Below are 27759 nucleotides of genomic sequence, written 5' to 3' on the forward strand. Positions count from 1 at the left end.
TATTAGAAAAGATCCAAAAAATATCCAAAGAATCCAAAGAACTATTCTAAAGATTCTAGAGGTTCTAAATATTCTAAGGATTCTGGAGATTTTAAAACTTCTAAAATTCTTTCTTCTTGAGAATGAGGAGATTGTAGGGATTCTAGGGATTCTAAACATTCCAAAAATTCTAAAGGTTTTAGAGTCGAGCGGTTCCAACAATTGTAGATATTCATAAGATTCTGGAAATTCTAAAAGTTGATGAGAGATGCTAGAGATTCTGGGGATTCTAATGTTTCTGGAAACTACTAGGATTTTGAGAACATTTAGAATTTCTCTATTCTTTAGAATTTCCAGAATTTTTAGCAACACCAAAATCTCCAGAACCTCTAGAATGTCTAAAACCTCTAGAACCTCTAGATTTCCTGAAACCACAAGACTCTAAAACTTTGGATTTCTTGGAGTCTTTAGAATCTCTAGAATATTTAGCACCTCCAGAATATTCAGAACCTGTAGAGAATTTCTGACGTCTAGAATCTTTAAAATCTTTAACATTTCCAGAATATTTAGAATTACTTGAATTTCTCGAACCTTAAAAACATCTACAATCTCTAGAACTTCCAGAACCTCTGCAATCTTCGGATTTTTTTAAATTTTTAGAGTCTTTACTTACTCCAGAAGCATCAGAAACTCGACACTCTCTAGGTATAGTAGAATCGTTGAAATTTCTGGAATTTCTAGAATATCTAGAATCTCCAAAATCTCTACAATCTTTAGAGTATCTAAAGTTTTTAGTATCTCCAAATACTCTAAGATCACTAGTATGTTCAAAATCTGTAGAATCTCTAGAATGATAGAAACCGCTAGACTCTCAAACTTGTACCATATTGAGAGTCTCTAGATTCTCTACAATCTCTAGAATTACTAGAATCTTTGAAATCTCTGGAAGATTTGGAATCTTTAAACCAACTTCAGGAATATTTGAAACATTTGAAATATTTTTAAAGATTCTGAAGATTTTAAATATTCTAAAGAGTCAAAGTAATTCGAAATTTTAGAATCTAGCGGTTCGTGCAATTGTAGAGATTCTAGAGGTTTTAGACATTGTAGAGATGTTAAATAGCTGGAGATTTTAAAGACTCGAAAGATTCAAAGAAATTGAGTTTTAGGGTCTAGCGGCTCCAGCAATTCTAGAGATAATGTAGAGGTTTTGGAAGTGCTAAAAATTCTGGAATTTTAAAGATTCTAAAAATTATAAACATTTCAAAAGTCTAGGGCTTCGAAAAATTGTAGAGAATCTAAAGATTCTAGTGACTCTAAAAATTCTATAGAGTCTAAGTCTAAAAAAAAGATTCCAACGTTCTAAGGCCATATCTGAGAAGAACTCAATTTACCCGCATTGTCAACTAATTAAGGCGAAGGATTGCTACAAAAAAATCATCGCGAATCCTTACGCTGCAAGCAGTTAGGCGACGATGTCATATGTGCTCGGAACAAAATGGTCTACATTTTCCACATTTATTGCAGCACGTTAATAAAATAAATTTTCTCAAATATTACGTGTTTATTTCGTTGCTCTGAATCATATAAAACATTCACAAAAAAGGGACCGTACAGAATCGATTTTTCCAGCTTGACATCAAGTGGGTTGCAATCTCGAACCCAACTTAACACAGGATCTTTAATTCCACAAGCGTCCAATTTTTTTAAAATTTGTGATAATTAAAAACTAAGCTGAATGTTGAAGCATCGTGTTGGTTGCTTTTTTGAAACGTAAAACGCGATTAACAACGCATCAACGTTTCGCTTTTTAGTCAGTCCTGGAGATGCCTCCTTTGTTATTAAAATAACAATAACCTACCTGTTGTTCTTTATTTCCTCTGCGAATTGTGTATATTCTTCAGTATGTTTTAAGTTAATAAAGTCGGTTGGAGGCCGCAGGCTCCAGCGGTATAATTACAGTATCGTGCTTTGTTCCGTAAAGTTCCCTTTGGCCTTTCGAAATGCGGTAAACAAGCCAATGACATAAAACTAAAAAGCGTAGGACTTATTCATTCGCCATTTGCTTTCAATTAATTCAAATTCCCGCGCATCTCTAGTGTCAATAACGGCCGAGCCGAGTTGGAGGAAGTCGGAACAAAGGCCATGTTTGCGCGGATACCGAGGATAAATATCAAGCCGAATCAACAAGGAAATACACTTTGTTTTATTCGAGTCGTCATGTGTTAACGACGCGGAAATTGTTTTCGTATTTTTCGATTCGGAGGCGATTAAGAATTGATATGTTTATGGAAGCGTGGTGCTGACACGCAGTTTTTTCCGCTGTTGCAGCGATTAGATCCGAATTCCCTTTGTCGACCTCGTGCCGTAAGGAGCATCATAGGTCCTTTTACCCATTCCAGGTTTCGCATCCCGGCCTTATTTACCTTTAATTCAGCCTCGGAACCCGGCCTCTTATAAAAGATGCTTGATTTTTGTTGACGTATCTCGAAAAGTCGGCCGAACTCTCATCACTGTAACGAGATTTGCGTGAAACCATCAACCTCAAGTCGAATTCGGATCCTTTAACCCGCGTTCGCCGCGAATATAAATCAATAAAGAAATTTCATCATCATAAACAAAATAGAAACGTAAATATTTGAGTGGACCTGTATCGATCCGGCTATAAATTAGAGCCCAGATGTTCCGAGATAATGCATTGCGCTGAAACGATGCACCGGCTAACTAATTTCGGGTGCAAGCGAGCGTCACACTAAGTGTTACTAAGTGAAATATGGCACGCCGCCTTGCGTCGATAGTGGCACGTAATGGCGCGAAAGTCAAATTAGCTTCAAAATGAATCTTCCAGTAGTTTTACTTCAGTATAGTATTCTTAATCTACGACTTAACCTAAAACTTATAGTCCCTGATGTGGATGTCTTCGAAGTCTTTCGTCATCTCGATCCTCAGATTCGCCTCTTGTAGCATCTGATCCATCAACTCCTTAACTGGCCGCAAGTAACTATTAAAAGATCTCTTATCGAGTTTATACACTTCACAAATTTCTACAGCGAACACGTGCGCAGTCCTTTTTTGCTCTTTTTTGAGTAGGGCAATTTCACCGAAATGTGCCCCGTCTTGTAAGTGGCAGACCTGTCGTACAAGCTTTCTATTAGAGATTACTTAAGCACTTTGGAGCGTCAGTACTTCTTTGCCTGAAGGGGTGTAGACAGCTACGGTTCCCGATCCGAGGAAGTACATAGCCTCCCCTACCGTGCCGGCTTTGATGATGAGATCGTGCGGCAGGAACACCTCCAGGTGGAGGTGGTTGATGATGCGGTTCATCGTCTCTTGCGGAATGCAGTTGAAAATTTCCACGTTACCGATGAACTTTTGCATGATGTTCTGGTTGATCTGTTGGCGAAGACGCTCTGATAGAAAGAAAACAAATCCCGGTGGGGTTGATTTCTCAAACAACGGAACCGAATTCTACCTGAGAGGATGCTCTTGATGGTGTGCTCTTCGAAGTACGTTCTGCGAAACTTATAATTGTAGTACTGGAGGAGCCTATTTCTGGTCGCCGTAGATAACTGTTTCCGTCTCATGAAACCTTCCAGTTCTTCGACAACTTCGTAATATTTCGACTCGAGTGACCAAATGTTCAAGAACTTTCCCACCGCCATCACTTAAAAGCAAAAATTTGTATTTACGTGTTTGTTTTAGAGTGGTTTGTACCGGTGATATAGAAAACGACTAACTTCCCGACGATGTAGAGCACGCAGGCAAAAATTTTTTCCTCGAACGCTTGTTCCGTGACTGTTTGTTGCTTGATAGCTGCAATCTTCGGCATTGTGTTAATACTGGAGAAAAATTTGGAAGTATTTACCAAGTATGTAGGCAGAAGCTTTGTATAGGGTGTGGAAGTACCGTTGTTCTAGAGATTCGTCGAAGATGCGTTCCCGCAGGGTCCATGAATCTTTGTCGATTTGTCCGGTCAATGCGCGTCGGAAATGAGGCAACAGGTAGACGGCACAAGCCGTCCAATGACAAAATAAAATAAAGAAGAAAGCGGTCAACAGTGTCCTACAGATTGGCTTATCTATGCGAAGATACTGAGGAGAAGTTACTTTTGTTTAACAGAGTGTAAAAATCGTACCTGTGCACTTCTCAGGAGGTACTCGTACGTTGTTGCTGCCCTACTTAATTTAAAAAGACACAGCAGTGAAAGTATATCTAGAAAAATGGTTGAACCCCCAGGGCCAAAAGTGTAAGGATCGGGTATCGTGGAAATAAGGTCTGGTACAAAAAACGTCCTGAGGTACTTCCTGAAAGCGGTACTCGATTAACTCGTGAATTTCGACCGTTCCAATTATATACTTACATTGCTATTTGTTGGGGATCTGTTATTACTCTTTTTTCTTTTTCCTCGACGTACGCTGTTCGAAACCTTAAAGCTATATCGGCAACACATGCACAGTCTACACAGAGTTTAAAAATGCGGAGCATAGAGACTTCCCTACCGCCGAAAGATGCTTGTAGTGGAAAATGTATCAAACAAATCGAGAAAATAACTGCCATCCACATTTCGTAATATATCCTGGAAGATTACAGTTAATAAGAGCTAAGATTGAATTAGACCTACCTGAAGTCACTGAAGCAGTGGATAATGGTGCTGCCAGTTGCTATTTGACGCATTCGCAATTTTCTAATGGTGGTCAGGTTTTCGTAAAACTGTAAACTGTAAGGATTTTTCTCAGATATTAATATTGATAGTTCTAGTGTGCGTTTAACTCTAGCTAGACAACCCGCTTTCGCTGATAACTTCGGCAGTTCTCCTTCTGACATTTTTGACAATACGACATTTTGACTATTTTGAAGTTTAGCGCTTGTGGTGGCTGGATCCATTTCTATATTTTGTAATCATAAATCGAATCCAGGTTGTCTCATAAAAATAATGCAACGTGCAGTAAAATCACGCCGTCCTTTTCTAAACCACCCAAATCCCCCCCTATTAATCATTTCCTCGAACGCCAACATGACAAATCGTCCATCGTAAAATAAAACACAGTCTTTCCTTGACAAATCCAACGTCCACAAAACACTTTCCAACATGTAAAAAAATCCCCGAGGAGCCCCTTCGACATAAATCCGCATACCATAAAATGCACCACTCGTACAAGTTTTCCATTACAGTGACGTGAGACGATTTATCAAAGCGGCGTCGATAACACAGTCGAAATCGCCTCTCCCGCTTGAAATTTACAAGAATGCACACACCGTTGGCGATTTATCGTGTCGAGTTAATTGATGGAGGGAAAAAGGGAAGGTAGTTTTCGCAAAGACGAAAAATTGAAACTAATTTCGGGCGACCTGAGAGACCTCCGCATTGATCCACATCTATTGTTACTCTAGATTGATGATTACGCGTCGTTTGGAAAATAGCCTGCAATAAAAGTCCTACTAACCATATGAGGGCGTTTTACGGTTGATATGATAGTGTGCAAGTGGGAAAGCCGCTGAAATTGCCGACTCGAGGACCGACTAATCCTGCAGACAAAGGCGAAAGAGGTTTATTACGAGTGTGTGACTCTCATCAGTCCGAATATTTCTAATTGGAGGTAACTCGTTCGCGAATAAAAGGAAACTGCTCGGAAGACTGTCTAAATATAGGAGAGTTAATATTAACACCGCTCTCCGCACTACTAAAATATTTAAAACGTCAAGCAAACATTTTCCAACCGAACGAACAATGTCCTTAAAATATATTATTACCATACAAATCGAATTAAGCACGCCTCTAACCGATTAGCTCTGCTTTACTATACATATTCATAACCCTTCTTGTCTTAACGCTTCATAACTTAATCCCATCTACGTCAGCGAGGAATCTCCACCCTTTCAACCTTCTGACAAATGCTCTCCTTGCACGGTTCCGTGGATCGCGCTTTTTTATATACAGGGTGTCCCAGAATTCGCGCCATTCCCGTGAATGACATGTTCCCTGTCCCGAACTCTGCCGTAATTCGCAAAAAGAATTGTCCAGGCTTTAACCGTGTGAGAACTGGAAGGCGATTAAGTTGACCAATAGAGAGGCTGCTTTTATATCCGAACGTTTCTATGTTCAAAGTTACCTATGCCAAGAACAAAAAATCGGGTAATACTAAAGTTGAATGATTTTTTTTCGAATCCCCCTCCGTCAACAAAAGGAAACAGAAGTGTGGTTACAAATTTAATCATTTTGACAATTGTTTGTCATAAACTGTCACGAAGTTCATCACTGACCTGAAGAGACGCTTCTGCGCCAAAGATGACTGATTAATGTACACAGAGACAGAGACGTTTACTTTAAGGCAAGTAGCATGGGACAGAAGTTATTTCTGCTGCCATTCTAGTTAAATTGTGTTTAACTGGGCTGTACATGTCATAAGAGAAGCTGTTTCATTTCATCGTAGGCAACTAATACATTTATTACTATTCTACATAGAGTAGCTACCGAAGAGCAGGTATTAGAAGTCATTTTCTTAGAGCCCCGTGAATAATCGTCGGTACCCAGACCAACAAGCGTTTCACCGATTGTTACATCGAGCAAGAGAAGATGGATCTTTTCAACCTAGTCGGAAAGGCCGTGCTGGGGCTCCACGGAATGTACGTGTGGGTGCTGAAGAGCAAGTGTTAGAAAACATGGAAGCGGATCCTAGGAGAAGTGTCCTCTATGTAGCGCAAATGAGTGGATGCTCAAGATCGACCACTCATCGGATCCTTCAAGAGAGAATACTGCATCCTTACCATTACACGAGAGTGCAGCATCTGCGACCAACCGACTACCCGCGACGAGTACATTTTGCTCAATGGTTTTTGCGACAAAATGAACTAAATCCTGATTTTTCACGGCGCATTCTTTTCACCGACGAATGTTCATTTTCCCGAGAAGGAATGTTTAGTGCACACAATTGGCACTTCTGGGCACACGAAAATCCACATCTCACTAGGGTGAGAGCGTATCAGGAGCGATTTACTATTAATCTATGGGCTGGAATCATTGGTACTACTGTGGTAAAAATTTTAATGCATCTGATAAAATCACTAAACTCCGTTCCTGTTTTTTAGGTGGGGCCGTTTGTGTTACCTGATCACCTTAATGGGGAGGCATATGCTAATTTTCTACGACTAGAGCTTCCGGCATTGTTGGAAGACGTTCCTTTGAATGTACGGCGGAATATGTGGTTTCAGCACAACGGCGCTCCTCCACATAATTCGATACTTGCACGGCGAACATTGAAAAGAGTCTATATATCTATGTTAAATAATATACAACACAACATAATGCGACGAGTTAGAACTGGCATTGAAGTTAATGGTGATCATTTTGAGCACATTGTTTAATAACGTTACAGTACAACGATTCCGGCCCACGGATTAATAGTATTGCTCTTGATATGCTCTCACGTTAGCTAAATGTGGATTTTCGTTTGCCCAGAAGTGCCAATTGTGCGCATTAAATATTCACATGCTGGTCAAGGAGCCGATGATTGGGGAAAAGACCTGTATATTCGCACACAGCAGTGGCTGCATAGCGTTTACATTCTCCATAAATTAACATCATTTCCAAATATTCTTTATACTAGTATGAATAAGACATCAGTGACTTAGTGGTATTGGTACTGATTTGTTTATAGTTTGTATTGTTCTTAAAAAAAAATGCAACTACACGATTTTTGTTATAATTTTTATTCGTATCTTTTCACTCTCTAGAAAGTACTCGCAACTTTAAAGAAACTGTCTTAAATCATCATGTGCAACATCAATATTATTCTTGAATAAGTCTCAGTTTTCAGTATCTCCCCCACATGATTGACACCACAGCAGATACCTATGATCTTAATACACCAGAGAACTGGAGTCTCGTCTCTTTTTTCGTTGCTTAGACTAGGTATCAGCAACAAAGCTGTTCAGTAAAAATTGATACTATTTATTGAAAATCATAAGCACCGATTAATCAAAAGCGATATTTATGTTTTAGTACACTAAATAACGTTCTTTGAATGGACATGTGGTACTCTTTTTTAGAAATAACGATAAACTTAATATCAGGGATATGATGCAGAGTAAATTCTGAAAATGTACTAATTTTCGTTAAAAATAACAACGCATTATTCACGGGGCTCTAAGAAAATGACTTCTAATACCTGCTCTTCGGTATCTACACTATGTAGAACAGTAATAAATGTATTATTTGTCTACGATGAAATGAAACAGCTTCTCTTATGACATGTACAGCCCAGTTAAACACAATTTAACTAGAATGGCAGCAGAAATAACTTCTGTCCCATGCTACTTGCCTCAAACTAAACCTTGACGTCTCTGTGTACATTAATCAGTCATCTTTGGCGTAGAAGCGTCTCTTCAGGTCAGTGATGAACTTCGTGACAGTTTATGACAAACAATTGTCAAAATGATTAAATTTATAACCACACTTCTGTTTCCTTTTGTTGACGGAGGGGGATTCGGAAAAAATTCATTCAACTTTAGTATTACCCGATTTTTTGTTCTTGGCATAGGTAACTTTGAACATAGAAACGTTCGGATATAAAAGCAGCCTCTCTATTGGTCAATTTAAGCGCCTTCCAGTTCTCACACGGTTAAAGCCTGGACAATTCTTTTTGCGAATTACGGCAGAGTTCGGGACAGGGAACATGTCATTCACGGGAATGGCGCGAATTCTGGGACACCCTGTATTTACTCAGCTTACGCGTAATAACTGCACCGGTCCCAGGACGCCTCCCTGCCGCGTCCCGATGATTATTAGTCTGTGTCACGACAGCGAGATTATTGCAACCCCCAGGTTGACCGTCCTCGTCGTCCCAATATAGCAAGCTCTGCTAGCTTATAGACCAAAAAAGATTTCCCGAGAGGTAGACGCTGCAGGTGAATATACGCCCGTGCTGAGGGCGGATGCACCTCATTTGCTTTTGTTTTAAAAGTTGATGTGGACAGGGAATCGGGCTGCGGTTTATTTATTTATGGGTGATCTAGGTCGAGATTGATGGCTTTTAACGAAAGAGGTGGCATAAAACTGTAAAATGAAATTTACACTAGAAAAATGCGCTTCTAAAAACAGAGCCCATTTTTCTTTCTATTACTTAGATTTTAACAAAATTAATTTTAATTGTCGATAATTGTAGTTTGTAGTTTGGACGTTTTGCTAAAAAATTGCTTTCTTTTAGAAGATGAATCACTAGATAGTCAACATGATGGGGCCCCTGCTCATTATGGGCCAGTTTTGGCCTCCTTTGTCTCGCGACCTCAATCCTTGCGACTGCTTTTGTGTCAGTTTTACTTTACAAAACAGAATTCAATTTTTATTTCACAATGAAATTCAGAAGCGGAGGTGGGGGGGGGGGATTAGTATTACATTTTTGGTCTATGTTCGACTGTTGATCAACATAAAATACACGTTTCATCCAATAAACTGGTGAAACAAAAAGAAAACGGGGTGGGTGGGCGGGGCCACTTTGAAGTGTTTTTTTTATTTAAATTAACCAGTTCACAAAATAGAATTCAATCTTTATTTCACAGTGAATAAAATAATCCAATGAAATTCAAAATCGAATTTTTCACAATCTTAAAAAAAGACAGTTGCGACCCCGAGAAGGTTTTACGTTAAAAAAAAGACAATTGGGACTCCCGAGAAGGTTTCACATTAAACAAAAGACATTTGGCGCCCCCGAGAAGGTTTTACATTTTTAAAAAAGACAGTTGGGACCCCCGAGAAGGTTTTACATGTTTAAAAAAGACAGTTGAGCCCCCGAGAAGGTTTTACATTTTTAAAAAAACAATTGGAACCCCTGAGAAGGTTTTACATTCTAAAAAAAACATTTGGGGTTCCCGAGAAGATTTTACATTTTAAAAAAAGACAGTTGGGACTCCCGAGAAGGTTTTACATAAACAAAAAGACAATTGGGACTCCCGAGAAGGTTTCACATTAAACAAAAGACATTTGGCGCCCCCGAGAAGGTTTTACATTTTTTAAAAAGACAGTTGGGACCCCTAAGAAGGTTTCACAGTCTAAAAAAAAAACACATTTGAGGCTTCCGAGAAGGTTTTACATTAAAAAAAAAACAGTTGGGACCCCCAGATAAGGTTTTACATTTTTAAAAATGAGGTTTGTGAGCCCCGAGAAGGTTTAACATTTTAAAAAAAGACAATTGGGTCCCCGAGAAGGTTTTACATTTTTAAAACAGGCAATTGGGAACCCTGAGAAGGTTTTACATTCTAAAAAAAACATTTGGGGTTCCCGAGAACGTTTACATTTATAAAATAGACAGTTGGGACCCCCGAGAAGGTATCACATTCTAAAAAAGCATTTGGAGCCTCCGAAAAGGTTTTATACTTTTAAAAATACAATTGAGGCCCCCGAGAAGGTATCACATTCTAAGAAGAACATTTGGAGCCCCCGAGAAAATTTTGCATTTTTAAAAATGACAATTGGGACCAACGAGAAGGTTTCACATTTTTAAAAAAGACAGTTGGGACCCCCGGAGAAGGTTTCACGTTCTACAAAAAGTATTTGGGGCCCCTGAGAAACATTTGCAGTTTTAAAAAATTGTATAAGCAAATCTTAAAAAATATTAATGCAGTGATAAATCACAAATAAAAACTCATCGTATTTTACACATTTCAGGTAGACTTTGGAATTTAACTCGCTACTATGGAAATTTGCAATTGGACACCTTTAAATTTCACAAGTTTTTACAAGATTAATAGGGGCAAAATCAGTTTTATATACTAGGACCGCCCACCCGCCCCTTATTTTCCCAGATGATGTCATTTGCCAAAACCAGTCTTATCTTACCAAGTACTAGCCCCGCCCACCCACCCCTTACTTTCTTAGAAGATATGGCATTTGCTAAAATCAGTCTTATCTTACCAAGTACTAGCCCCGCCCACCCACTCTTTACGTTCTTAGAGGGTGTCATTTGCCAAAATCAGTCTTATCTTACCAAGTACTTGCCCCGCCCACCCGCCCCCTATTTTTTCACAGGATATGTCATTTGCCCAAATAAGATTTATGTTATCAACGTAAAATTCAATTTTCGTCCAATAAAATGAGTGATCAAAAAGAAAACCGGGTGGGCGGGCGGGGTCAGTTTGAAGGTTTGAAAAATGTGACAGAATCCCGGCGTCCCGAGTGTTTCTTTTGGAAGAATATAAAGTGTCTTTTTTCTTTTTAGAAAAATTTTGAAGAATCTCTAGGAACACTAGTGCTTTTCTTTTTTGTAGAATTTAGAATAATTTTAGGAAGTCCCTGGTGTTTTTTTTTAAGAATCTCGAAGTCCCTTTGTGTCTTTCTAAAGAATGCAGAAGGATCTTTTGGGTTCCAGGTGTCTTTTTTGGAGAATTTAAAAAGTTCTTGGGAGCCCCGAGTACCTTTTTTTAAAGAATATAAAAAATCTTGGGGATGTTTAGTGACTTTTTTTTTAAATGCGGAAAAATTTGGGTATATTCAAGTGTCTTTTTTTAAAAAGCGTGTAAGAATCACGGTTCTTCTTTTTTAAAAAATGCGGAAGAATCCTTGGCTCGAAAGTGTTTCTTTTGAAAAAATATAAACGAATCTCGGGGATCCCAATTTTTTTTTAAAGTATATAAAAAAATCTCGCAAGTCCCCTTGTGTTATTTTTAATAATACAAAAGAACATCCGGGTGCCCTTGGGTCCTTTTTCTATTTGAAAAAAATTATAAGTATCTCCAAAATCCTAAGTATTTTTTTTTAAGAAATTAAACAAGAATCTTGGTACGTTCCTGGTGTCTTTCTAAGGAATGCAGAAGAATTTTCTGGGTCCCTGTTGTATTTTTTTTTGAGAATTTAAAAGGACCTCGGAAGCCTCATGTGCCTTGTTTTAAGGATATAAAAAAATTCGGGAATCCCTATTTTTTTTTAATTACCTACTGAAGATTTTGGGGATTTCTATGTGTCTTTTTTTTAAGTCTGAAAGATTCTCAGGCATCCCTAATACCTTTTTTTAATAATGTGAAAAAATTTCCGGGCCCTAAGGTGTCTTTTTTTATTCTAAAGAATCTCGAGGTTCCCTTGTGTCTTTCTAAAGGAAAAGGTACTCAGACAGGTCAAGGGTTACGTATCAGCGAAGCAGTCTCAAATGGTATCTCTTACTCTTAATTCTGGAGGTCTTGTTGGAATGTTTCTACAAAAATTGAAGTGTACAAATTCGATAAAATATCTTTTACTTGCTTACTTCCGAAATCAAAAGTTCCTGCGGAATGTCGAAATTTTCAAGAGAGAAGAATAATTTTACACACAATTTGACTGAACTAAGTGATGATGTATCTCTCGTGAACAATGGTGTCACTTTCATCCGAGAATGGAAATGACGAAGTGTGATAATACGTATACCTAAATTTTATTTATTTGTCTAACGTGTCTATTGCGGCGGCTGTTAAAACGTGAAAAATATCCATGATTTGATCGTTATTGTTACGACCATTTATTTTACAGCTTCCTGTTAAAATCTCGTTATTTAAGTAATTTGAATTTAAATTACTGCATTTATTGTGACTTTATGACTTCCACAAATATGATTACTTGTATAATTACACCAGTGTGATATATTAAAACAGTCCAACGAGTCTGGCGCCGGTTTATGCATCATCGCTCGAACCTTAATTAACAGTGCTATAAATCATTTTTTTCCCGTAGGTATTTTTTTTTTCACAAAGTTTTCTCGAAACGTGTGTTTCAACCCGACTTAGTTGTTCTTTGACAAAAACTCGATTTACTTTTTTGCTCGCCTTGCTTGCTCATTTTACAAAACAAATGGAATTTCCTCTGAATCATACACCTGAAAAACAAAGTTATCCGAAAATATTTACTTAACGTTGAAATAACAATTTATTCGGCACGACCGTGCTTTGTGTTTCTCTCCAATTATTTCCACAAGCAACTAATTGGGAAATTTATATTCTTCTCCGGCATGTAGGTAGTCGAGGCGAAATAGAGGCAATTAGATTTCGGCTTTGATCGTTGTAGCATATTCCTCGACATAATAAAATTAAAATTATGTCAGTTTGATGATTCAGACGTGGGGGGTGTGACGTTTTTAGATGTTTACGAAACGAGCCACATGTATCCAATTAATGTGAGAAAAACTCATCGTCTGAATCCTACCGACTGCGCCGATGCTTTAACGTATTCTAATTTGTTGCTATCGCTCCACACGAGTAAACGCTCTTATTGGAAACCCTTTGTCCGACAAAGACGAAATGTGGACTTATTTAAAAAGAACAGATCCTTTATCGATAGTAACGCAGACAATAACTTTCGTTCACTCCAATACATTCTAATTTATTTCAAACTTTTCGCATTCCGTGGAGATTTTCCTAAAGATTATGTTTCTCAGACTTTATCGGTAATTAAATCAACAACCCTCAAACTTTTCGTATTAGTTTTCCGAGCCGGACTATCCTCATTTGTAACGTATCCATTTTTTCCACATCCCGTCTTGCGCAGCTTTTAAAAATCCCCTCGATTTCCGCGCTTCTGACACCCAGATTTATGAAAAACCTGGATCCGACGCACAAAAAAGAATCTAAATGGCTTTCGCCAAATTAAATTAATCGTAATGAATGCTCTTGATCCGTTTAAATCCGGCCCTTTTTTAAAACATCTCCGATAAATTGAAATCTTCAAGTCCAGAGAAGCCGGATTATAACGGAAGTGTGTGAGTTAATTAAAAGAAAAGTCGCTTGATTAACAATGGCCCAAGATTGCCAACTTGGAAAAACTAAGCGACGACGTACGCTTCTGGGTTCTGAAAGGGTAACGATCTGCTACCATCTATCTCCGTCACGTTTTTCTTTTTTAATCAAACTTGACTTAATAATTCACCGAGGCTTTATAGTGTGGAGGATTAATCAATCGCTTTGAAGTTTATATTGTGTGGTGGCCACGACAGAGGAGAGAAAAAAGCGTGCAAGGTTTCCTCAAAACTTCCTAATTTTATAATGGTTTTTAGATTGAGAAGGCGGCTTGCGCGCCAACTGGAAAAAGCATAAATCTCGAATTTGTGAAGTCGGATTCGAAAAATTCCCACCGACTGCGCCTTGACAAAACCCGGAAGTGTCGCCGAGATTATTACGCTTTTTGTTAAGCGCATCGCATGCACTGGCTTGTCTTCCAAGTTTAACACTTTTTAATTTGATTCAGTTTACTTGTTTGTTTTTACGGTATCTCCGATTTACAACTGGAAACAAACAACAACGAAATTTGGTATTCAAATTTCCGCTTAGAAATCGAAACACATTTACCATCCGAGATTGGTAATGTTAAAAATGGAACAAATACGATACTATGAAAAATTGATTCGAAATCACGTCGAACGCGTGAGGGACGAGAGAATTAAGTTGAGTGTAATATTTTGTAGCGTCTTTAATAGCAGCGGTTTGCGGTTTGCGAAAAATCCCACCGACTGCGCCATTTTAAGACAACACGAAATTAAAACAAAACCGTCCGTATCTCTGGCTCCGCCGCCCTGTGTAAACTTGCAGCTCGAAATTAACCCCTGAATATTTCATTAGTTCAACTTGAAACAGATCCAACTCTCGTCACACTGCACTTCCGACAAACCGTCCAATTAAAACTTTTTTTCATTCGCAGGACAAAATGAAGTGCTAACCCATAAGGATGCGATGGTGTTATGGATGGCGAAAACCGTATCATTCTGAACGTTGGCGGCATTCGCTATGAGACCTACAAAGCTACTCTGAAGAAGATTCCCGCCACCAGACTAAGTCGACTCACGGAGGCACTGGCTAACTACGATCCCATCCTCAACGAGTACTTTTTCGACAGACACCCGGGCGTTTTCGCCCAAATTCTCAACTACTACCGGTGAGTTGTGAATCGATTGACCGATTTGTGTCGGATTTGGCTCGGTTGGACGTTATTAATTGCGTTATTGCGCCACGGACAGGAAAGCGGAGGTTGCTTAATTATTATGTAATTTCCCTCGGAATTATTTTATCGGGGTGATGGATGACGGGGGTAAATGGCCACGCTGTGAGAAATATACTCGTGGCTTCCGAACCGCCTTGTATTACCTAAAACTTTGAGACCCTCGGGCAAAAAGTACCGCTGACAAACCCGGTTAACACAAAGCAGGCAACCCTCCATACACGCCTGCTCTCTTAGTTGATAACGCTGTACAAATAGGCAACTTTAATTACACCAAAGTAACTTTGGAAATGTAAACTGCAGCCCCTCGACTCGCATTCGCGATCATCTATCCATTTCGTAAACGTTCAACAAATAACTTACATCCACAAGACACCAACAATTACAAAGGCAAGGTTGGGATTCCGGTGGTTTGGTCGACTTTTTGTCGTCGCACGTTTCTAATTTAAATTTTCTTTTATTCCTCGCCTTTGCGGCGTCATAACATAAATTTATGTTTCGTTTTTAATCCGCAGGACTGGCAAGCTGCATTATCCGACAAATGTGTGCGGGCCTTTGTTCGAGGAGGAGTTGGAGTTTTGGGGGTTGGATTCCAACCAGGTGGAGCCCTGCTGCTGGAGCACGTACAGCGTCCACAGGGACACCCAGGTGAGATATAAATAATCGCTCGGATCGGTTCTGGATTTGCATTGGAGGCTGATGTATTCTCGTGGGTGAACTCACTTCTTGCTCGCTGGAAACGGACGCGAGATAATGACAAGACTCAATTAAACGCAAAGGAAAAATATCGCAATCCTACCGGCTGCGCCAACATTGGCTCTGTTAACTTTTTTCGACCGGAATTTTTATGTGGTGACTTTATTCGAGTCATCCAACTAAGATCATTTACTAAAATATATACAACAACAATTTTTTGGTCTAAATATTATAATCTAAGTACCAAGGGCCAGCAGGAGTTGCGTTTTTTCCCAAAGTTTCACCTCGTGTGTTTTCGTAATTATTACACCCTTTCACCCCACTGTACATTTTTCTCCCTACAAATACCTGTTGGGCATAAAGTATTATAATTAACATAAAAACAATCTAAATTTTCCTCACAAGGTGTACAGCCACTCCCGAAATTATTTTTAAAGAGGCCAGCTCTTGGTAACAGCCTCGCCACGCCAATTTTCGTCCCTATTTTGTAACGCACACCGCCTGATATCATTACGTGGAGGATTATAAAACCGTACGCCACAACCGCAAGGGACCTTTCAATTTTAATGGCTCGAAAAATGATACCGGTTGTATAAATTTGGTAATGCAAGGAGAGCTAAGCTCCCGTAGCTAGACCTCTCCGACTTTGATATTCAACGTCGCTGGGAGCTTAGCGTCGAAAGAAACGCGTGCGTTAAAAGAAACAACAAAAAATTGATCATTTATTTAAAGAGGAATGAAAATAAAAGTGAAATAAAATAACCGAAACGTCTGCTCAGGTCTGTGAATTTTGTAATCCGTGGACTCATAAAATATTCTTTTTGTAAATAAAGTTTATTTGCGTTAAACTGAACAAAAAGCGTTTTGAGTGCGCTTCCAGCGGGCTCTCGCTGCTTACGGAACCTCTCTTTCCGTATAAGTAGTAGTTATTCGGGGAGATGTGAGCTGGGAGGGTCGCCTCCATAATAAGAAGTACAATTCTATTAAATCTCGACGTCTCTGCCTTATTTCTATAAATGCGACCTCTCTGGCACGATTTTCCGCCTCGTCGTTCGGTACGACCACCGCCCGGTTTCTGGTTTGAGAATCGGTAACTCTTCAACCAAATCCTAAATCGTGCCCCCCGCCCTTTCAACTTTTAATTGCGCACGTCTAATTATCCTCCGACCTATCCGAGCGTACATTTCAATTATGTTTATCAAAACAGGCCCCAGAGCTCCTCCCACGCCCGTTATCCGAAACTAATTTTCATGTTAATATTTTTCCTTTGTTGCTCGTTTCAGGCAACCCTCGCCATTCTAGACAAGCTCGATATAGACACGGAGAGGCCCAGCGATGAGGAGGTGGCCCGCATGTTCGGCTACGAGGAGGCCTACTTCTCGGGGACGCTAACCACGTGGCAGAAGCTCAAGCCGAAGATCTGGGCCCTGTTCGACGAACCGTATTCCTCCTCCGCGGCAAAGGTACCGCCGACCAACGTACAACACCGAAATGTGATTGGGTTTTTATTAACAATACTTACGTTTATATCTGAGGTAGTTAGAGGGTGCACGCAGGGGGGGCGGCGCCGCTTTCCATGGGAGCGAAATTTATCAACAACAAATTTGGTAGGCAAATGATCTGGTTTCGGCCTATCTTAAATACATGGGGAACATGGCCGGGATTCGGGAGTTGCGGAAAAATGAGAAACATCGAAATATGCAACCCAAAATACAATCTCAGCGGATTCTTAGTTTAATTTTTCATTTTCGTTTCTTTGTCATTGAGTTTTGTCTGCGTTTTAATTCAGTCGTAATCTCAGTTCAACAAAAACAAAATGAACAGTACAAAGTTTTTGCTAAATCAGCAACCGACTTGTCTAACGCACGCCCCTTTATCGAACCCCCACTCTCCCCCCGATCAATTGTGCGCCCCTCCCTCCCCCATTCGCCTCCAGCCACCCAAGAAACTATACAAGCCCTTGTTTTAATAACAAAACCACTCCACAACATTGGAAGCGGCTCTAATTACACCCCATATATTTAATTCAAGAACCCGAAGAAGTGCAAAGCAGAAGACATAAAGTCACATCAAAGTGTCACAGTCAATTTGATTTCACCCCAATTTGCCATTTTAATTAGAAATCTAATGCATATCCTCCGGACTAATTGCAGGAAAATAAAGTCACTTGTAATAATAAAGCTCCCATCCATGGAAAACCGTGCCTGCGAACCCTCCGGGAAGATTTCCCTTTTTACTATTTTCGTACTTTGGTAGTGTAGAAGTTTTTGCTGGCGCGCTTTTTGTGGTTCGATAGTGCGACTCGGGCGGAGCCGTGATTGCCTGTAGAAGTTGGTTTGTTGACATGAGGCGGTTTTTTGTTGTTTTAGATTTTTGAAAGTAGATTTGGAACGGATTTTTGCATTTTCTATAGTCATAGTAAGACTAATTCCAGTTTATACATACGACATCACTAACAGCAGGTTAAAAAAAAGTTGATATAATTGTTTAATGTCTTGGACGTCGTTGTAGGTTATGTGGGTCTGAATAATGAGGTCCTGTGGTGGCCGTGGCACGTGTATGTAAACTGTAATTAATCTCACCTTCCAAAATCTGTCATGTCCCACACGACACACACTGGCCAACTCCTCGAAAAGCCGCAAAAACTTCCCGCCGACAAATTCCTGGCACGAGCAGGTCGGTCTGCGAAACTCCCATAAACAACCCGAATAACAGCCTTTATGAATTTCAGATCGTTCCAATTAAGGCCGAAATTGAAAAAAATAGCTTCATCACGCTTCGTCAGTCCAAACAAATCGGTTCGGATGAATATAAATGATGCCGGCGCGGTGACCTGTTGTGCAGAAAAAGCGGCTTCATTAACTCTTGTTTTCTTTTAATATTCTGAAATTTTCAATGGGTAAACATGAATAAAAGTCTGCATGAAAGCCTTTTATTTTTTGTATTTTTGTATGGAGCTTGGAGGTTGAAATAACGTTACTAATCTGCCGGCTCGGATTGGGTGCGCCAAATTTCAGACGGTTTGGTTTGCAGATCGTGGCAGGAGCTTCGGTGTTCTTCATTTGTGCGTCGGTTTTGTCGTTTTGTTTGAAGACGCACCACGGGCTGAGGGTGGACTGCGACGCCGTGAGGAAGAACATGACGGAGGATGTGAACTGCACGGATCCGCACCCGTATTTTTTGACTGTTGAACATATCTGCAATGCTTGGTTTACCTTCGAGTTTGCTGTGAGGTTGATCGTAAGTAGAGGTTTTTTAACGAAAAGTGATAGAGTACTTTGAGTTGAGTGTTTTGTTTTTTCTACTTTTGACCACCTTGATAAGCGCTAAGGTTTATTTTAGGTTTTTTTTTTAAAGAGTTCTTTTACGAAAAAATTAGCATTGATTTATCATGTGTGTAAACTATTTTTGTCAAGTTGTCAATAATACAGAGAAGATCTCGAAGTCTTCTAATGTTTTTAAATTTTGTTCTAAAACAAAACACTAAGATCTTTGCAAATTCGTTCACGTTAAAAAAAAGACGCAAAGGGCCCCAAGATTCTTTCAAATTTTGTTCTAAAACAAAACACTAAGAGCTCTAAAGATTTTTTCACACTCTAAAAAAATGCCAAGGGGGCTCAGAATCCTTTAAAACTTTTTCAAAAACTAAACACTAGGGGCTTTCGAAGTTCTTTAAATTTTGTTCTAAAAAAACACCAGGAACCGTAAACGTTCTTTCACGTTTAAAAAAAAAAAACACCAAGAGGGTCTAGGATTCTTTCAAACTTTCTCAAAAACAGACCACTAGGAGCACTCGAGATTCTTTAATTTTGTTCTAAAACAAAACACCAAGAGCTCTAAAGTTTTGTTCACATTCTTAGAAAAATACTAGGTGGCCCCAGGATGCTTTTAAATTTTTTCAAAAACGAAACACTAAAAATAAATGTTGGTTAGCGTTTTACCATTTACACGATATTCCTAAAACACATCTAAAATTTCATAACAATCACTCCAGTAGTTTCGAAGATTATCTGTCCGATAAAATTTTCCAGAGACGACAGACAGACAGAAATGGGGGACCTATTTTTTCATACTCTGTGGTCTGAAAAAAATCATTCCTACTTTAAATAACTTTTAAATGCATTTTTTAAAGAACGACCACTTTTGCAGGTGTTTAATTTCAGTGAATGTATCCTGTACGAAAGCAAAGCTGAAATTTGTTGAGAATTTTTATTTGTTGACATTACCGCTAACAAAATAAATTAATTTCAACAAAGCACCCGTAAATCATAAAAAATAAGATTCTTCTTATATATCTCTGTCGTTTTAAAAATAGGACACGTAAGTCGCCGTTCCATTATCATTTTTTCCTTTGAACTCGCATTACCCCGTCTGAAAAAAACCACTTTAAAAATAGATCTGCAAGAATCTTTACAGCAAAAACAATAAAACCCGCAGCCGCCTCTCTCCGCCAATAAAAACACTCCTGAAACGGTGTGACATTTCAACGTAATCACCCGGAAATATTTAGGATGCCAGAGGTAAAATACACTGTAATAAAGTTCCAAGACGCTTCGATTATATTATTACCCAGTTACATATTAGATTACAACGGCAAAACACACCTCGAGGGATTACAACTGAATCAATAAAACCCCCCAAATTCCTAAAATTCTATCAGCGTAATACCGACAAAGTCAATAAACTGTTTATTGTAACATCTACTTGTGACAAACTTGAACTGTCATAAACACGTTCGGTCGAGCTGCACAATAAACTTCTGCATGAGAAGGTTAGTCTTACCGCACTTCCAAAGCAGACGCTTGTTCAGCGAGATGCATGCAAAAGATGCAGCGTACGTTGGCGGAATTTTTCTCGAAAGTGGCGCAGTCGGTAGGATTAGTGTTAACAACCAGAATATCACCATAAAACTTTTGAAAAAAGTTTGGTCTAGACGTTTCTCTTCGTAATCAACCCTCATTTACTCAACACGTCGTTCTCAAAAAATTCCAGACGCTCGTTTTATTTTTTAGTTTGACAAATTCTTAAATCGTTAACTCTCCGGCGCATTTCCCACGTTCCGTTTCCCCCTTTCCCGTTATAGACACATAAATCACCCCCTCCGCGCCCTAATTTAATTAAACACCTGTGCACCTCCACTTTTGATTCGCGCCACATCAATAAACCCTTCAGAAATTAAACCGTCTGAAAACTCCCCGATACTTGTACCTTTTCGCTGTTATTTCGTTTCGGTCGTTTCTCCCGAAATTATCTTCCCCTCGACGTAATTTTCTTGGCAACAACATTGGCGTCGTGCGAATTTTAACAGAAAATGCTGTCCGTTTTTGTGCGTTTTGCCTTATCTAAACTTGCAAATAAGGTATGTTTGGAAGTGACAAACGTGCGTCACGTCCGGAGGTATTTTGCGTAATTAAACTTGCATTTGTCGCTAGAATTCGGAACTTGACTGGTTTGATTAATTACTCAAGCGGTGTTTGGTCGCCTTTGAGTAAATGGAGATGGAATTTAAATTAATTAACATAAATGTTTGCGATGTGTAGGAACGGGAGAGTCGGATTCGGGAACGCAGGTTGAATGGATTTAAATGAGGCGTGCTTCTTTCGGGAAAATAACGGCGGTAGCGACACACACCAACGCTTTTCGCCAACGAGGGTGCAGCAGCGGGAGAGCGAAAATTAAAGCATCGATTAGGCGGCTGTTCATAACCTGCACGGCTTTTCTGAGGTTCGTACAGGCGGAGACGGAGGAGTGGGGGAAGACCAATATCTGCGGTAATCACTCTATTTTTATTTCGCCAGTTCGGGGCAATTTTGCGACGTACAGGGGAAATCAAGTGTCCGATTATTGGATTTCGGGATTATTCAATTATGTCGTTCACTTTGACCATTACGTTCAGGGTTTATGGAATCGTCCAGCTGACACGTATTTGCGATTATGGCGAAACTTCACTACTTCTCTTGGCATTAATGATGTTCGTTGTCTGAGCGAACACAATTAGGGAATCCCAATATTGAAAATAACTGGGTCAAAGAATTAATGACAGTTGATAATTGCATATTTTTACGGGGAAAAGCAAAGGGGAAACGAGAATTTCGTCGATAATTATAAGAATATATTGTGATTATTATTGGTGCTTCTTGATAAAAGTTTCTAAAATCATTGTTTGCTCTTAAAAATGGGGTCCAGAGTATTTGGAAACCATTAACAGTATTCGTAATTCAGTAGACGAAATTCATGTGAGACGATAATGAAACAAATGAAGATTTTTTCTTAGAATCGTATCACAGGTACCAACCGACAAATAACCAACTACTTCAAAAATCAGACACAAAGGGTCCTCGAGATTCTTTCAGATTCCTTCAAAAACAAGACAAGGATCCCCAAGATTCTTTCAAACTACTTCAGAAACAGCACAGTAGAGGTTCCTAGAGTCTTTCGAATTACTTCAAAAATCAGACGCAAGGGGTCCCCGAGATTTTTTCAAACTAAAGTCCCTAGATTACTAAAGTAACGCGAATAGGCGCCATTTTGGCTCAAATAAACAACCGCCAACTTTGAAAATGAGGACAATAATTGCTGGTATAATCAGTTATGACTACGAAAAATTACGAGTGTCTAACAATATGAATGTATTCTACGTGTTTTGGGTGCCTAAACTTTTATCTTAAAATAAAGTCAAGATTTCAAATTTTAATCATTCTATTTATACACTAACAAAAAACAAAATTAAAAATTAATTGACCATATCAACAAGGTTTCGCATTGCAAGACTACGACTACTTTTATTGCTTTTATTTTTTGTCTCCAGAGACTTATTTTTTAAAGAAAAATGAAGCCTACACTTCAAAAAAAAAACGTTGTCATCTTGTGTATAATATTGTGACATGTAGGGATGCGTATTTTGAGATTTTTCAAACAGATGCTACCTAGATGTTCTAAATCCAACTTATTATAAATTAAGTACGCCTCATTCTCTCTAAAGATCAACTCGCAGCTATAAATGTATTTATAAAATTCAAGCGAAGGAAAAAGTAAAATGTTTTCTTTGAATTCCTTCAATTTTGTAAAAGCACATAATTTTTCAATTGATTCCGAGTCTCTATTAGTTATCAGTTGTGTGAAACACTCACAATTGATATTTTTTATAAATTTGTGCAAAAGTGTAGAGCAAATACTTTGACACACTTGTTCACAAACGTCAGAATCAATTGTCAAACGGCCATTTTGGCTCAATTTGTGTCTGTCTTTGTCTAACACACGGGCCTAATGAATCGCGTTACTTTAGTAATCTAGGGACTTTATTTCAAACTATTTCAAAAACAAAAAAACAAAAAGGGGTCTTTAAGTTTATCTAAAATTACTTCAAAAACAAAACAAAATAAAAGGGGTCTCCGGGTATATTTTAAACTACTTCAAAAACAAAACACAAAGAGTCCCTGAGATCCTCTCAAATGATTTCAAAAAAAAGATCATAAGATTCTTTCAAATTACTTCGAAAATCAGACACAAGAAGCCCCCGAGATTCTTTAAAATGACTTCAAAAAGAAGATCCCCAAGAAATACCCGAGATTCTTTTAGACTACTTCAACAACAAAACACAAGGGGTACCCGGGATTATGTCAAATTACTTCAAAAACAAGACAAAGTATCCTCAAGATTCTTTCAAACTACTCCAAAAACAAAACAATAGAGTCCCCAAGATTCTTTCAAACTACTTCACAAACTCCACACAAGTGATCCTCGAGATTCTTTCAAATTATGTATTTCAAAAACAAAATACAATAAGGGGTCCCAGAGTCTATCTAAAACTACTTCAAAACAAAACAAAAGTGGTCCCTGAGTTTATTTCAAACTACTTCAAAAACCAAACACAAAGAGTCCCTGGGATCCTCTCAAATGATTTCAAAAAAAAGATTATAAGAGTCTTTCAAATTACTTCGAAAATCAGACACAAGAAGCCCCCGAGATTCTTTAAAATGACTTCAAAAAAAAGATCCCCAAGAAATACCCGAGATGCTTTTAGACTACTTCAACAACAAAACACAAGGGGTACCCGAGCTTATGTCAAATTACTTCAAAAACAAGACAAAGTATCCTCAAGATTCTTTCAAACTACTCCAAAAACAAAACAAGAGAGTCCCCGAGATTCTTTCAAACTACTTCAAAAACTCCACACAAGTGATCCTCGAGATTCAAATTATGTATTTCAAAAACAAAATACAATAAGGGGTCCCAGAGTTTCTTCAAACCACTTCAAAAACAAAACACAGAGTCCCTGAGATCCTCTCAAATGACTTCAAAAATAAGACAAGTGATCCTAAGATTCGTTCAGATTACTTCGAAATTCTTTCAAATGACATATTTCGAAAATCAGACACAAGTGGTCCCTCAGATTCTTTCAAATGACTTCAAAAAGAAGACCCACAGGGAGTCCGCGAGATTCTTTCAAATTGCTTCAAAAACAAAACAAAGGAGTCCAAAGATTGTTTCAAATTACTTCGAAAATCAGATACAAGGGGTCCCCGAGATTCTTTCAAACTATTTCAAAAACAAAGTACAATAAAAGGTCCCTGAGTCTATCTAAAACTACAAAAAAAAAAATTCCTCAGAGACAAGACAAAGAATTCCCGAGATTCTTTCAAACTACTTCAAAAACAACACAATAGAGGTCCCCGAGATTCTTTCAAACTACTTCAAAAATAAAGCGCGAGCGATCTCCGAGTTTCGTCAAACCATTTCGGAAATAAAACAGGAGTCCGTTAGATTATTTGAAACCAGTTTGAAGACAAAACACAAACCGTCCCTGAGGTCCTCTCAAATGACTTCAAAAACAAGACAAGGGATCCTAAGATTCGTTCTAATTACTTCAAAAACCAAACAAAAGTGGTCTACCAAATTCTTTCAAACTACTTCGAAAATCAAACACATATTTCAAATGACTTCAAAAAGAAGACTTACAAGGGGTACCCGAGACTCTTTCAACCTACTTCAAAAACAAAATACAGTGGTCTCCGAGATTCTTTCAAACTTCTTCAAAGACAAAACACAATGGATCTCTGAGATTGTTTCAAATTACTTCTAAAAAAGACAAGATATCTCCAGGATTTTTTAGAACTATTTCAAAATCAGGCGCATGGGGGTTGCCTACTTAATAAAATAATAATTCCATGACCTGCTACAAATGTATTTTTAATTGACCTGATCTGACCTGACTTGACATGCTACAAGTATGTTTTTAATTGTGCAGCCATTATTATGGCTACAGCAATGTCAAATTCTAAAATTATTACCCACCCCTGCAAGCGTCGCTGATTTCTGCTTGTCGCTTTAAAAAGTTGCCACTTCATTACAAAAACTTCTCAATTTCCTCGGTAACTCGACGCTTCTTTGTCTCGTCATTTGAATTTATAACTCTTCATAACCAGTATTGCTGGTTGCATATCAATAAGACGGCCCGCCTACACCACCCTCGAAGCTTCACCGTGGCAATTTTACTCGTGTTTATACCTATAAATTGAAGCGAACGTCCCATAAATAAAATCAGTGTTGAGCAACTCCGCGAATAAATTGTGAACTAGTGAAAAGAAGTTTAATGTTGTGTATATTTACGCGATAAAGTCTTTCCAGCTGAGAGTTAAGTAAAATATTTAGAACAAAGAACTCCGAATTTATTACAGGTGTAAAGCGACGCATCAATAATCCTGCAGTTAATCCGGCGCTTAATCCAGAAAGGAATCGGCGGAGCTGCGAGAAATGATAAATGGATTTTTTGTCTGCGGAATATCTGCGCGTTCGGAACGATTCCGAGATTTCTGTTTGATCGTCGAATTCGAATCAGTAGTTTGCGATTGTATTTGCAAATAATTGCGCGCCGGCGAAACTGAATTACCTATTCTGCGCTAATTGGTGTTTGTTGGGAAAAATCAACAGTGTAATTCTAGTTGGTTGTTTACCGCTCGCTTCCATTAGGGGATGGAAAATCCCATCGCACGTCCTCGGTCTTAAAATACTCCTGCAATCTAATCAAATTCCCATCAGAGCATCCATTTCGTGAATCCCTCTCGAAAAAACAAAACACTCTTTAATAATTCACTCTCCATTATGAAAATGTTTCACATTTATAAATATTTGCAAAGCAAATAAGCAGGAACAAATTTCCATTAGCTCGGAGGAGGGCGGCGCTTTTTGAAATTACTCAGTTTTAGCTTGCAAAGCCGGCTTTTGAAAATTATATAAAACGTGACATTTACAGTTGATATTGCAAACTTGCTATCAAACTCGGTTTTTACGTCACTACGTTTGTTTGTTTAGGTTGCGCCAAATGTGATCGAATTCATCAAATCGCCTGTGAATATTATAGACTTCACTGCAACTTTGAGCTTCTACATCGACATGATCTTGATCTTCGAGAAGAAGTCTCAGTTGCTGGATTTCTTCAGTATTATTAGGATTTTGAGGCTGTTCAAGCTGACCAGACACTCGCCGGGGCTCAAGATTTTGATCCACACGTTCAAGGCGTCGGCCAAGGAGCTGGGTCTGCTGGTGTTTTTTCTCGTTCTGGGGATTGTTGTGTTTGCGAGTCTTATATTTTACGCTGAGAAACTGGAGGTGAGTGCGATTCGCTAAAATTAGAAGTCGTGAGGTGATTTCATTTCAGGCGGTGCGGTTTGAATTTCCTGGGACGATTTATCAGGCGAGCGACGCGAGCCGCGTCTAATTTTAAACGCGCTTGTATCAATTTTCACCGCTTCCAATCCCCCGTTTGATGGATTTCCACAATTACTTCCTCGTCTGCACGCTCATAAGAATTAGCGCAGCCAATAAATTAACGGATATGTATTATTAGAGTGGTCGTAGATTTGCTCGTATCCGGAAAGTTGTCTGAAGGCGTACATCCTGTGAATTTGCAATTCGCCTAGAATTACGACGCGTAATAATTTTAAAGTAATAATTAACAAGCCGGTGTCCGCTTTCTTGCTAACGTAGCCTCTCCCAGGGGCAAAAACTTGTAAGCAAAGTATACATTTTTTACCGCGCCGCTATATATTAAGAAAGTTAGAGACGCGGATTGCATCCGTATTGATTACACTGCGGTAAAGCCGTATCTATTTATGTGTATCGGGAAAAACCGACGCGGGTCCTAATTACGAGAGTATCCGGCAAACGCGCCGCCAAATTTGCTTTTAAATGGCTCAAGAGTGCAGCGAGAATTCAAACATTTGCCGACTTTCCGCTCGAGGAAATCCAGAATACATATTTACCCACATCCATCGCATCGGATTTTCCCATTTAGCCAAAGTGTACACTGAATAGCACTATTCTGCCTTTCCATGTCCTATTAATAACGACTAAGTTCGTCTTGTTAACCAAATTCCGACTTATTATAAGCGGGATTAACTCCGAGCGCTCTAGCCGTAATCCTCTGCTGCTCCTCTTTTCCTTGTGTGTCTAATGCCTGGCTTTATCGGCGCGAGTACACGTCGAGACGTTTGCCGCGATTACGGCTACGATTTTTGAGCGAACAAAGTACCCGATCTACATAATTCACCTTCAAATCCAGCTAAATTTCAATATCAGAAAAGGCTTATTTTCAGTAGCGCTTTTGGCGCAGTCGGTAGGATGTGTTTTTCACAGGTCACTCTTTTTCCAGTACAATCCGAAAAACAATTTCAAGAGTATTCCGGAAGGCCTGTGGTGGGCCATCGTCACCATGACTACCGTGGGTTATGGGGATATGGCGCCGAAGACTTACGCTGGAATGTTCGTGGGGGCTTTGTGCGCCCTCGCGGGAGTGTTGACGATTGCACTTCCGGTTCCGGTGATCGTTTCCAATTTTTCCATGTTCTATTCCCACACCCAGGTGAGTGGATCCTTTGAAAATTTCTCCATCCGGAAAAGCGGAGCTTGGCGAGTTAATCGAATGCCAATGAGACGACAATTAAGTGACGTCTGAAAGATGGCGCCTCGGACGTGACTCGCGTCAATCTAGCGTATTTTTTCGTCAAGTGGGGCTATTAATATTCATTGGTTGGTAGCGCGCGGAGATGAGCTGGGTTTCAATTTGTGTATTTTTACGTTTTGCCAAACGCGAACGCGAACTGAGAAGGGTCGAGCTGTCTAGAATTTTTCGGAATTCTGGG

General features: G+C 39.1%; 3 protein-coding genes across 6 annotated transcripts in view; 2 read left to right on the forward strand and 1 right to left on the reverse strand.

Annotated features, from left to right (window-relative positions):
• The window catches only part of LOC135132597 (potassium voltage-gated channel protein Shaw-like), a 46889-nt gene that overhangs the window by 17123 nt on the left and 2007 nt on the right, over positions 1–27759 (forward strand). For 3 of the 4 annotated variants that reach the window (XM_064060724.1, XM_064060725.1, XM_064060727.1), the window contains exons 2-7: positions 14627–14860; positions 15439–15571; positions 16903–17112; positions 18653–18859; positions 25931–26227; positions 27270–27479. In XM_064060724.1, the coding sequence (XP_063916794.1) occupies positions 14667–14860; positions 15439–15571; positions 16903–17112; positions 18653–18859; positions 25931–26227; positions 27270–27479 (1251 nt within the window). In that variant the 5' untranslated portion in view covers positions 14627–14666. The remainder of the gene's footprint in view (positions 1–14626; positions 14861–15438; positions 15572–16902; positions 17113–18652; positions 18860–25930; positions 26228–27269; positions 27480–27759) is intronic. The other variant, XM_064060726.1, reaches the window with a different exon arrangement.
• On the reverse strand, positions 2869–4803 carry LOC135131855 (potassium/sodium hyperpolarization-activated cyclic nucleotide-gated channel 1-like). The gene is made up of 8 exons (XM_064059703.1): positions 4601–4803; positions 4340–4555; positions 4115–4283; positions 3845–4070; positions 3694–3792; positions 3452–3643; positions 3166–3389; positions 2869–3111 (listed from the first exon to the last, which is right to left on the reverse strand). Exons 1-8 carry the CDS (start codon positions 4801–4803, stop codon positions 2869–2871), a joined length of 1572 nt encoding a protein of 523 aa, XP_063915773.1.
• On the forward strand, positions 6640–7667 carry LOC135132996 (uncharacterized). Its single transcript, XM_064061216.1, has 2 exons — positions 6640–7011; positions 7066–7667. The coding sequence occupies exons 1-2, from the start codon at positions 6640–6642 to the stop codon at positions 7339–7341; spliced, it is 648 nt and encodes a 215-aa protein (XP_063917286.1). The 3' UTR covers positions 7342–7667.

This window comes from Zophobas morio, unplaced genomic scaffold (assembly GCF_036711695.1).
Source record: "Zophobas morio isolate AGI-343-1 ecotype UQ-CSIRO unplaced genomic scaffold, CSIRO_AGI_Zmor_V1 ptg000021l, whole genome shotgun sequence".
NCBI lineage: Eukaryota > Metazoa > Arthropoda > Insecta > Coleoptera > Tenebrionidae > Zophobas > Zophobas morio.

What these genes read in the sequence shown, in the direction of transcription:
- LOC135131855 (XM_064059703.1), bottom strand. Translation starts at nt 4,803, where the DNA reads ATGTCAGAAGGAGAACTGCCGAAGTTATCAGCGAAAGCGGGTTGTCTA. An exon ending in AGCTTCTGCCTACATACTTG is followed by an intron (nt 3,793 to 3,844) that starts GTAAATACTTCC and finishes CGAAGATTGCAG; the next exon opens with CTATCAAGCAACAAACAGTC. An exon ending in ACACCCCTTCAGGCAAAGAA is followed by an intron (nt 3,112 to 3,165) that starts GTACTGACGCTC and finishes CTTGTACGACAG; the next exon opens with GTCTGCCACTTACAAGACGG.
- LOC135132996 (XM_064061216.1), top strand. Translation starts at nt 6,640, where the DNA reads ATGGAAGCGGATCCTAGGAGAAGTGTCCTCTATGTAGCGCAAATGAGT. An exon ending in GAATCATTGGTACTACTGTG is followed by an intron (nt 7,012 to 7,065) that starts GTAAAAATTTTA and finishes CCTGTTTTTTAG; the next exon opens with GTGGGGCCGTTTGTGTTACC.